The sequence below is a fragment of the Barbus barbus genome (assembly GCF_936440315.1).
Source record: "Barbus barbus genome assembly, chromosome: 1".
NCBI classification, from domain to species: domain Eukaryota; kingdom Metazoa; phylum Chordata; class Actinopteri; order Cypriniformes; family Cyprinidae; genus Barbus; species Barbus barbus.
Window position 1 is genome coordinate 22,926,378 of NC_136729.1, and position 12,492 is coordinate 22,938,869.

A 12,492-nucleotide genomic window follows, 5' to 3' on the forward strand; every position below is an offset into this window, starting at 1 on the left:
AAGCTTAAACATCAGATATAGCCTGCTACAAAAACAATAAGTAAGCCAAATGAAATATTCATTAGAGTAATTGAATCAGAGAGCAGCGGCATGTGAGAGTTACTGGAAATGGATGATGCTGATGATGACAGTGTATCAGATCCATGTGGCAAGTCAAACCTAGAAGTCTAGGTATTTGATTTTAGCTTTCATCCTCCATTTCTCCTCCATGTCTAATGCCTAGACTGCTGAAGCCTGTTTACTACTCATGGAGGAGGAAAAACGTCAATGGAATTTCAGAGGACAAGAGATGCTTCTAGTTATAGGCATTTATGGTCATCATTGATATAACAATATACACCAATCTGCACACTGTAATTTGAGTATAAAATTTGAGATTAAAGAATAAAGCTTTGAGGTCGTGATCTTCCTTTCGTTGTGGATATTTTCTATCCAAAATAACTGTCCCAAAAGCAATTAAAGTAGGTAACACTTTATTTTAAGTGTCCTTGTTATGTTACACGTACTTGCTATTATAATAACAATAAATGATGCATAATTACATGCAAGTAACCCCAAAACAAACTCTAATCCTAATCCTAACCATATAGTAAGTACATGTAGTTAATTAATATTACTCAGTACCTAAATATATAATTACACTGTAACAAGGACACCTTAAAATAAAGTGAAACCTTAAAGTAAATAAATTGGTAACACTTTATTTTGATGGTCCCTTTTGAGCTTTCTGTTAACAATAAGTTATTTTGCAAGTACATGTCAATGTATTCTAACCCTAACCCTACCAATCTACCAATACTCTACTATAACACCAATGAGAGTTAGTAGATATGTAGGTGCAAAATTACTTGTAGTCAACAGAATGTGTTAAAGGGACCATCAAAATAAAGTGAAACCAATCATTTTAAATAAAATGTAAAACTACAAAGAACACACATGCACTACACAGTTTCGATTGCCATTTACTTTCACTGTTTTGGGGGTGGAGGGGGTTCATATCACATATGAGATGAACTCATATATGATTATACGTCATAAAAAAACTTTGTATTTGATCTGTGTGTTTAGCAAAGAGCCAATCGGCAATCACATATAACAGAACTACAAACACAGAACTTATATAGATCCAGAAATGTTTGATACCCTACCATGTCACCAATGACCATGTGTTTTGTGTGAAAATAAATGTAAAGTAAATTAGTCAGGGAGAGGGAGTCCCCAAACATTTACCCCCTTCATCCCTAATGTTTTTGCTGTCATTAAAACATTATGCAGACTGTACAGATTTATTTTCAAATTTCCTTGCAGTTTTCATGCTAGAACGCTGGCATACGAATAGGAAAAAAGTCTAGTATAGTATTTCATGGCTGCAATGTCCAACTGTCCTTCACAGCTACAGCAACGAGTCTTTGAATCCACCCTTGGTGCTCTGGTTTGGTTCACTGTGTGCTGGCCAGATAAAAAGATAATCGTTTCCTTTGAGGAGGGAAGGGGATGAGACCAAATATTTAAATTCACCCCTTGAATTGAAGCAGTTACCCATGTTTTTCCATTGGAATGAGACTTTTATGTGGTGCATGTGTTTTGTTTCTTGTATGAATGTCTCAGTCTTTTATCATGGCTGAATTAGGTAAAATCTGCCATGAGTTTACAGTAGTGCCAAAGGGGTTGTTTACCAAAAAATGAAAATGTACTACTCAGCCAAATGTTATTTCAAATCGTCTTAGGTTATGTATGTAACCCCAGTTCCTCGAAGGAACAAGACGCTGCGTCAGGAGACGCTTTGGGGGATGCCTATAGCGTAACCGGCTCTGAATACCAAATAAATCTGTTCAATACATGGGAGGGACGTCACGGGCAAGGTGACGTAATGACCAGCTGGTATAAAAGCACGTGCGGTGCAACCGGCGTCAGCTTCTAGAATGAAGCAAGCGCTGGCAGGGATGCCGGAAGTGTGGCCTCGCGATGCAGCGTCTCGTTCCTTCGAGGAACTGGGGTTACATACGTAACCTAAGACGTTCCTCTTCAGGAACTCGAGCTGCGTCAGGAGACGCTTTGGGCAACGAGATACCCACGGCACCAGACTTCCAAGTCCCTGCCCTGTGTGTATCCATACGGAGCACAGCTAGGGACGAGAGAACGGAAAAACCTGGAGTGGCTCGCATGTCTAGGCCATAAAACCTGACAAAGGTCAGGGGCGTAGACCATCCCGCAGCATTGCAGATGTCCTGCATAGGGACACCTGCGAGAAAGGTCCGGAGGCCGCCACACTCCTTGTGGAATGAGCTCTGACTCCCAACGGAGAGGGGAGGTCAGAAGACTCATAGGCCATCTGAATGGCATCCACAATCCACCGACTGATGGTCTGCTTGGAAGCAGGAAGACCTCTCTTAGGGGGACCGTAGCAAACAAGCAACTGGTCCGCCCTTCTCCACATGGCAGCTCTGTGGACATATGCGTCCAGTGCTCACACTGGACACATACGATTTAGCTTTTGCTGGTCAGGCTCCCGAAAGGGAGAAGGACTAAAGGCCTGCAGTACGACAGGCTGTGGCGTGACCGAAGGAAATTCGCAAAGTCCAAGTGAGAAGGGGCCACTGACAGGCCGCAAATCCCCAACTCTCTTCAGAGATGAAATCGCCAGAAGAAACACGGTCTTCAGGGCGATCTGAGATCTCCTCAATAGGCACGAAGGGAGGCCTACAGAGAGCGTTCAACACCACAGCCAACTCCCAAGGAGGGACCCGGGACCGCACCGGAGGCCTTAGCCTCAGTGCACCACGGAGGAAACGTGTAACTAGGGGTTGTCTGCCCACTGTCAGTCCACCAAGAGGGGTGTGGTAAGCCGAGATTGCCGCCACATAGACCTTCAAGGTGGAGTGGGCTAACCCTGCGGAGAGTCAAGCCTGCAGGAATTCCAGCACTGTATCAACTGGGCAGTTAACTGGGTCGAGCTGGCAATCTCCGCACCATGAAGTGAAGAGTCTCCACTTCAGGGTGTACAGTCTCCTCGTAGAGGGAGCTCTGGATTGGAGAATGGTCTCAACAACCTCGGTTGAGGGACCGGAAGCTACGAGCCGTGCGCCCTCAGGGGCCACACCCACAGCTTCCACAACTCCGGGCGGGGATGCACAAGGTCCCTCCTGCCTGTGAGAGGAGATCCCTCCTGACTGAAATCTGCCCACACAAGGATCTGGAGCGCCAGCCTGTACAGGGGGCGCAAACCGCAGACCTCCTTGGTGGTTGCTATAAGAGACCACCGATGTGTTGTCGGAGCGAACTAACACATGGCAACCTCTTAGGTCTGGGAGAAAGTATTTCAGAACCTGAAACACGGCCAGCATCTCGATTGTGAGCACGTGCCAAGCGAGATGATGACCCCTCCACAGACCGTGGGCAGGGTGGCCACTCATGATAGCTCCCCAACCGGTGCAGAAGGATGCGTCCGTCGCTAGCGTACGCGGCGACACGGAGCTCCCAACACGGGGCCCTGTGACAAGAGCCAAGGTTGTCTCCACATGTCTAAGGCACGTAGGCATCGCCCGGTGACCTTGATCATGCGAAGCGGGTTTCCCCTCGGGTGTCACGGTACGCCGTGAAAAGACGAAGTCTGGGTCCAAGTGCAGGTGAGGGTATTTAATGGAAACAAAAAGGCCAACACGGCACAAAAAAACGAAACAGAAAAGGTCTGGGATACCAGACGGCAGCACAGTGCATGTATCCCAGACCACAGCAGACACTAGAAACAAAACACTGTAACACATTTACACACGCCAAATAATGCAACCAGACAGAGTGGTAGGAGAGGGGAGATTAAATAGTCCGTGGCAATTGGGAACAGCTGTGGGTGTAATGAGTGGGACAGGTGTGTGTAATGTGACAGGTGTACGTGATGTGGCAGGTGTACGTGATGTGGCAGGTGTACGTGATTACGTGAGGTGAGTCCGGGTGGAAGGGAGATGGTGACCTCTGGTGGCGACAGGGAGAAGCGCAGGGCCCGGACTCGTGACATGACCCCTCCTTTAAGGAATGGCTTCCAGACGTTCCACAAGATCCCCCCAAAAGTCCAGAGGGAGGTGGAACAGGGGGAGGGATGGTGGGCCAGGCCCGTGTAGAGGAAGGGAACCTGGGCTCTGAGGCAGCGCCGGCGGGATGGAGACCCAGGGCAGAACCGGCGGCCACCACCGCGGTGAGTGTGGAGCTGCCACCCTGGAGCGGGCAATGGTGGGCTCCACCGCTTCGGGGGGCACATCAGGGTGGGGAACATCAGCAAACACCGCTCTCCCGGGGGCTTCGTGAGCGAACACCGCTCTCTCGGGGGCCTCGTGAGCGAGCACAGCTGTCTCGGGAGCCTCGTGAGCGAGCACCGCTCTCTCGGGGGCTTCGTGAGGGAGCACAGCTGTCTCGGGAGCTTCGTGAGGGAGCACAGCTGTCTCGGGAGGAACGTGAGCGAGCACAGCTGTCTCGGGAGGAACGTGAGCGAGCACAGCTGTCTCGGGAGGAACGTGAGCGAGCACAGCTGTCTCGGGAGGAACGTGAGCGAGCACAGCGGTCTCGGGAAGAACGTGAGCGAGCACAGCGGTCTCGGGAAGAACGTGAGCGAGCACAGCTGTCTCGGGAGGAACGTGAGCGGTCACCATCGCCTCGGGAACCTCGTGAGCGAACACCATCGCCTCGGGAGGAACGTGAGCGAACACCGCTCTCTCGGGGGCTTCGTGGGGGAGCACAGCTGTCTCGGGAGGAATGTGAGCGAGCACAGCTGTCTCGGGAAGAACGTGAGCGAGCACAGCTGTCTCGGGAAGAACGTGAGCGAGCACAGCTGTCTCGGGAAGAACGTGAGCGAGCACAGCTGTCTCGGGAAGAACGTGAGCGAGCACAGCTGTCTCGGGAAGAACGTGAGCGAGCACAGCTGTCTCGGGAAGAACGTGAGCGAGCACAGCTGTCTCGGGAAGAACGTGAGCGAGCACAGCTGTCTCGGGAGGAACGTGAGCGAACACCGCTCTCTCGGGGGCTTCGTGAGCGAACACCGCTCTCTCGGGGGCTTCGTGAGCGAACACCGCTCTCTCAGGGGCTTCGTGAGCGAACACCGCTCTCTCGGGGGCTTCGTTGAGCGAACCCCGCTCTCTCGGGGGCTTCGTGAGCGAACATCATCGCCTCGGGAGGAACGTGAGCGGGCACTGCTGTCTCGGGAGCCTCGTGAGCGAACACCGCTCTCTCGGGGGCTTCGTGAGCGAACACCGCTCTCTCGGGGGCTTCGTGAGCGAACATCATCGCCTCGGGAGGAACGTGAGCGGGCACAGCTGTCTCGGGAGGAACGTGAGCGAGCACAGCTGTCTCGGGAGGAACGTGAGCGGCCAACGCCGCTCGCACCGACATCAGCGAGGGTTCCCGCACGCTGCGCATCAGACCAGGATGCTCCGGAAGCGGGCGCGAGGCACTGGGCGCGTCCGCCGCCGTCCCCCGGGTCGCCACCTCGGGAGAACTGTGAACGGGCTCCGCAGCTAACTCCAACCTGAAGGCTGAGCCGCTCACCTGCAGAGCCAGGTTAATGTAGTCCTCCAGCGACTCCCCGGGGTCCCAGTAAGGTACCAGGGACTTGAATGGCTCAGCCAGGCCTCCCCAGAAGAAGACCATGAGGCAGGTCTTCTCCGTCGCCGACTGACGAGCTCCTTTAATGAAGTCCCTGGCATAATCCTCCATGCTCCGGTCTCCCTGGCGGATGTGGAGAAACCTCCCTGCTGGACCCATCTTTGCTGGTTGCATTCTGTCACGGTACGCCGTGAAAAGACGAAGTCTGGGTCCAAGTGCAGGTGAGGGTATTTAATGGAAACAAAAAGGCCAACACGGCACAAAAAAACGAAACAGAAAAGGTCTGGGATACCAGACGGCAGCACAGTGCATGTATCCCAGACCACAGCAGACACTAGAAACAAAACACTGTAACACATTTACACACGCCAAATAATGCAACCAGACAGAGTGGTAGGAGAGGGGAGATTAAATAGTCCGTGGCAATTGGGAACAGCTGTGGGTGTAATGAGTGGGACAGGTGTGTGTAATGTGACAGGTGTACGTGATGTGGCAGGTGTACGTGATGTGGCAGGTGTACGTGATTACGTGAGGTGAGTCCGGGTGGAAGGGAGATGGTGACCTCTGGTGGCGACAGGGAGAAGCGCAGGGCCCGGACTCGTGACATGGGGGAGAACCCCTTGGTCTTGAGCCACCACTGTCTCATGTACAGCAGGCCAATAGGTATCACGTTGGACGCAGCTGCCACCAGACCCAGCAGTATCTGAAACTGCTTGACAGTGAGTGACTGGCCTTCTTTCACCCTCCTGACTTTCGTGAGGATTGACTCAATCCGAGCAGGAGACATACATGCCTGCACCATGGTCGAATCCCCACCACCACAATGTTGAGCCGCCCTCCGCTCTGATTGAGCGAGAATCAAGCAATAGTCGATGTAATTGAGTATGCGGACGTCCCGTAGCAGCAGCGGAGCTAACCCGGTGCCCACACACTCGTAAAAGTGCGGGGTGAGAGTGCTAGGCCGAAGGGAAGTACCCGATATTGGTAAGCTTTGCCCCCTAAAGCAAACCTCAGGAACTTCCTGTGAGTGGGAAGGATGGAGACATGGAAGTATGTGTCTTTTAGATCTACGTGTCAAACCAGTCCTCGGACTTGATCTGAGATACTTACCTGAGCATCTTGAACTTCAGTCTTGCAGACTGAGCGGTTCAATTGATGCAGATCTAAAATGGGACGCAATCCTCCATCCTATGACGTACCGGCTGTAGAACCCGGACTCTCTTCGTAAGAAGGACCCACCTCGATGGCTTCCTTCCTTAAGATAGTATCTACCTCTTGTTCCGTTACCAGAGCCTGCTCGGGGCCCACTAATGTGGAATTCACCCCGTTGAATTGAGGCAGACGAGAATCGAACTGGATTCTGTAGCATCTTTCTACAGTGCGCAGGACCCATCGAGACATTTGGCAGTAGTTTCCACGCTGCAAAATAGTCTACTAAGGGAACCAGTCTCTCGAGACTGGCCTCTGGTGTAACCAGCTGCTCCAGAGACCCCCGAAGGGGTGGCGAGCATCTCAGCTCCGCTACGATACCGGGCGGAAGAGACTGAGATATGCACTCGCTGGAGACCGCTGCGCCCTGGAGCACCATAGGTGGCAGGGTTGGCAGAACGATCTCCTGAGGGCGCTGTGCCCAGCGATCGTCGCTCTACCCCAGCAGGGGCTACCCTCATAAGCCCTGATCCCACTCACATCAGAGCTTCTTGGCCGAAGACCTCTTCGCCTGCTTGGCTGGGAGGTCCTTGACCGCACACCCTTCTTACCGCCCCGACCCGCTCCAGCGGGGGCGAGCTTGCCTATACGAGGAGCCAGCACGCGGCAGGGGCTGCTCTCGCCCAGCAGCCCCGTGGGCTAGAGAGCGGCGAGGGAGAAACCGCTGGAACGCCGCCAATTGCCTCTCGAACCAAAAAAGGTCAGAAGGCAAAGTGGGGCGTCCAGAAGGAAGACCCTGTCGCGGTTTTTCTTTAAATCCGACAGGGTCAACCAAAGATGCCTCTCCGCCACCACCAGGGCTGCCACAGATCACCTTGGCGGTCTCCCTGGTGGCGCGAAGAGACAAATCAGCGGTTCTGCAGAGTTCACGGATGTCCTCCGCACTAAACTATAATCGAATGAGGGGCCGAATTGTTTTCCCTACGACCTCGACACCTCAGTGTGGAGGTCGGGGAAAAAAAGGCAGGCTCCGATGTGGAGGTGAGTCTGAAACCGCAGAAAGCGCTCGTATAACCCTCTCTGCAGTTCGACAAGCCACTCCACAAGCTCCTCATATTGGGGTGACAGAGTGGGTGCAACATGCTCGACGCTTTCCATGTCAACCTCCTCGGAGGAAGACACGAGAAACACCAATGCCGTTGCCCGAGGGGAAGTAACTGCCAGGTGTGCTTCTGAACTCGGGGAGCGGTCGCGGGATCCAGCTAGTGAGGATGGAGATAGAGACTCGCTCATCTCCGATCCCTCTACTAGATCCCGTTGCGAACCTCACGAGCACCGTCTCTGCTCCGCCTCAGCGGAAGCGGGACCCGCGCCGCGAGGAACGCCAATGAAAGAACCCTCTCCAGAGAAGAGGGCCTTTCGGGAGCGAAGCACACGCAGAGGAAAACCCTCGCAGTGCGGACAGTCAGCCCCCCCTCGAGGGCTGCCTCCGCGTGCCTCGCTCCCAAGCAAAGCACACACAAGCTCAAATAACATTTGTACGGAGGAACACACAGCCCGTATTGCTCCTCACTTCTCCCATGCTTAGTTTTACAAAGCCTTTTTGACATGACCTTGCAAAACGGACAGACAACAGTAAATAAGACTTCCAAGACACAGAGCGCTTAGCTGAATGACAGAAAGCTGACGCCGGTTGCACCGCACATGCTTTTATACCAGCAGGTCATTACGTCACCTCGCCCGTGACGTCCCTCCCATGTATTGGACAGATTTCATTGGTATTCAGAACCGGTTACGCTGTAGGCGTCCCCCAAAGCATCTCCTGACGCAGCTCGAGTTCCTGAAGAGGAACTCTATGATTTTCTTTCTAATGGAAGTGTGAATTGGATGAAAGTGAGTGAGTCAAGCTCAGAAAAAAGCACCATAAAAGTGGTCCATATAACTTGTGTGCTATCTCTTCTGAAGTCAAATGATTGCACTATGTGAAGAACAGACACTAACGCTCAAATAATCTACTGTAGCTGCATGGCATCAAACATTTGGACCAGAGGCTCTCAACCTTTTTGACTGCATAAATTGCAGAATTCCATTGTCTACAATATTGAAAAGGGTGTTTGTTATTTCCTGGATCACAGTTTGTGCCCGATTACATTATTTCAAGTCTGGAATAACTAGAAAAATATGTATTCATTATAAAAATGTTTTAAGATATTTTTCCAGTTCTAGAAATCACATTTTAAAATGAGGCTGCACCACCACGGCAGACCTGTTTCTCAGTAAATAAATAAATAAAATCACTTATTTTAATGCTTGTTTTGCCTAATTTTAAATATGTTAAAGCCATCTTGAGGTCCCCTTGGAAGTTTGCTGAGGCCCCCTAGTGGTTCCTGGTAAAGAAGTATTTTATAAGGACTGAAGCCAAAGATAACCAATGGCATTTGGTGTTAAATAATGTAACACATTTTTGAAGTACATTCAACTTCTGTTGTACATTTTTATAATTATGGTGAAGAAGAAGAGTAAATAAAGTAAATAATGATTTAAATTTTAGTCTTATTGTTTGGCTTAAAAAGACTTTAGCGCATGCGTCTTGAAAAGGCCTTCCTATAGCTCCAACATTATAACATGGCGCTAACAATGCCAAAGTCATGGGTTCGATTTCCAGTAAATGCATTAAGTCATGATGCCAAATGTGTCAAACTAACCGAATTTACATTTACGTTCATTTAATGGAAAATATGTCTTTTTTCTTCAAAGATTCACATTTTGTGTTCCACAGAATAAAAATAGTCAAACAGATTTAAGTAAATGATAATCTTATGGATAACAATCCAATTCTACTAGCTCCAAATTCTACGAGCCAAGGTGAAAGAACCTCGCAAGTCTTGGTTAAATGGTTGCAGTCTATGCATGACTGCTTATTAAGCCTTAGTCACCACTGCAACTTATGGTGCAGCACAATGTATTACATTTTTTTGTCTTGATTAATACAAAATATTGATAAGATCCACCTTTACGCTAAAGGTATTCAAAAATGTTATGGTTTTATGGCTACTAATAATAATATAAGCTAATAATAGGCCTATTAGTATATAATAACAAAATTTGCTGTGATCAACTGTTAGTAGAAATAAGAAAAATTAAAAAGTTTGCTATGGGAGAATACTATATGGAAGCCTGCAAAGCAGATTTTAGTAAAAATATGTAGGCAATTGGCATGGCATTAGACATGGCATTAGGCATTAAATAACATTAGACACTAAGCCTGATGTAGGGGAGGAAATCTATTATTTTGTTCATAGCTTGCTTACGGAACATAGTGTGGCTGTAATGAATCTCTCTAAAAGTTTAATCCACTAGTTAAAGATAGCTTCTCCTGCTGGAGCAGAGTCCCATGTTTGGGAGCCAAGGTAAACTAAGTCTTCACAGAGCAGAGCTCTAAGATTACGTCAGCAGAGACAGATAATGCACCTTGGGTGCACCTGATGAAGGAGTCTGTCTCCAGAGTACCAGACACCAACAGTTACCATCCTAAGCAGAACCAGGACCCTAGCTTTAACCTGCCATGCTAAAACAAATCGCTATAAATCGAAGGCTAAGCCGAGCAGACCCATAGTTACCTCAGGCTGGACTTCAAGACATCAAAGAACACCTGGCCAAGAATCCTAGAAATCCGTCTGAGGCAAATCCAGATTTTATTCTGTTCACTTATGGAACATGCCCAACATACAAAATTAGTAGTCATCGCCCCAAAAAACTTTTAGCAGATATTTGGAAAAAACACAAATACATGGAAAATAGAAAGCAAATGCTGAACCATACAAATATATTTGAACAAGTCAAATGAGTTACAGAACCAGTTCTTAAGAAACCAGCTGAGTAAACAGTGCAAATGGGTTTCACAGTTTAGGGATTTTTAAGACATGACTGCGTATATTCTGGTGCGTCAGTGTAAATGATACATAATTGTGCCGTGTCATCCTTCTGGGTCCCTTTCATGTCCAGAGTTGAGTGAAAATCAAGACCAGCTCTGTGTTAGATATTAATGGTAAAATGAATCACCAGAACAAATGTGATGATTGTCCCCATGGGTTTGTGGCTGCTTTGATGAAAAATGCATCCAAGGGATGGTTTTCAAAAGACATTGAAAGTCATTGGCTTGTTGAAGTAAATGAAACTGACCCACCTCATTGTGCTCCTTTGCTTTTGGATCCAACTCTTCAGAGTACGGCCAATATGGTGACCAGATTCCATTAGTTTTTGAGCCATAAAGTTGCATAAGAGAGCAGGGCTCCGTGATATCACTGCATGTTCATAAAACCTGGAATGTAATTCAAAGGACTAAGACCATTTATGTTTTTATAGAACAACCTGTATATTTGAGAGGATGAATCAATTAGTTTAATATTTTGTTATATGTGCTTTTGTCATTTTATTATTTTGTCATTCTATCTGTATTCAAATTTCAGTTTTATTGTTACTAATTATAGTACTTCAATTATTTTATTTCATTTAGCTAGTAAGGTAAATGTTTTGTAAGTGTTTGTAAGTTAATTTTATTATTATTAATATATTTTTTATTTGAACTTTAACTATGAAGACAATTTTTAAAGAAAACAGTATTTAATGATAATTAATGAGAATAATAATTTCTTCACACACATACTTAAGTCTTTTGTTTTACAAAAAAGTTACACAATGCACACTTTATAGGACAAGCAAATGGAACATAAATGCCATGGCTTAAAAAGTAGGTCTGATTACATGAAAAGATTTATTTCTAACAGTGATTGCTGTAATATTACTTAATAGTTATTCAAATGGTTCAAAGCAAGCATAGAGCCAGTGTGAAATGGCATTACAAAAAGTATGTGATGGAAAAGAAGATTAAGTCCAACATGTCTATTCAAATAGGGATAGCTTCCCTCAGGTTTTAGGCCTGTTGCAAAAAGATACAGCACAGCTTATATGGCCATTAAGGCTGTGTGTGTGTAAGTGAGAGTGTGTGGCTTTATATGAAAGATAAGAGCAAAGGCTACAGTATATGAGACGGGCTGAGATGAGTTAAATCACATCACAGACTGCCTGAAGATCAGCCTGAGGGTGTTCCAGTTTAGAGATAATGGCAGTTTATGGAAAGCCTATACCATACCAGAGAAGGACAGATTGAGGGGTCATGGGTCATTTTATATATAATATGCAGATCTGAATAATGTAGTGTTTAAATATATGTCTGCTAAAAGTGAAAATAAATGGCTACATAAGTAAATAAAAAATGGAGCGCTTTTTTATCATATAAGACTTCATTGTAATCCAGAGAAATACTCTGCAGTCTGCACTGTTCAGTTTAATACAGGCCTAAACTATATCATAAACGGGCACTTAGGTAAGACCATAATAGGTCTATTTTGCAGTCCTGGATCCATTTATGTTTACTTACTTATAACTGATCTTAATTCAAACTTCAACACCCACTACTTTGACTTTGGATATTGAAACGATGTACACATTATATGAAGCATGTACTATAATACAAACTGAAACACTGTTCTATAATTGGTTGAGTTTATGTGCATTTGTTCTCTGCATTTCCTGCATGTAAATCAGATGAAAAAAATTGAGTAAGATTTATTTATTTGAGTCGTAATGTTTTGGTATTGGGACTTTCCAGAAATCCATGCATAATCTGCCCCAAAATGACATGACTAACAAACACACATATAGTGATTTGTCCACACCAAATCTCTGAATATG

General features: G+C 47.2%; 1 protein-coding gene across 1 annotated transcript; it reads right to left on the reverse strand.

Moving 5' to 3' along the window:
* Positions 1–4,214: 4,214 nt before the first annotated feature.
* On the reverse strand, positions 4,215–5,820 carry LOC306851297 (uncharacterized protein). Its single transcript, XM_079387452.1, has 2 exons — positions 5,058–5,820; positions 4,215–4,939 (listed from the first exon to the last, which is right to left on the reverse strand). The coding sequence occupies exon 1, from the start codon at positions 5,761–5,763 to the stop codon at positions 5,065–5,067; it is 699 nt and encodes a 232-aa protein (XP_079243578.1). The 5' UTR covers positions 5,764–5,820; the 3' UTR covers positions 4,215–4,939; positions 5,058–5,064.
* Between the last annotated feature and the right edge of the window lie 6,672 nt (positions 5,821–12,492).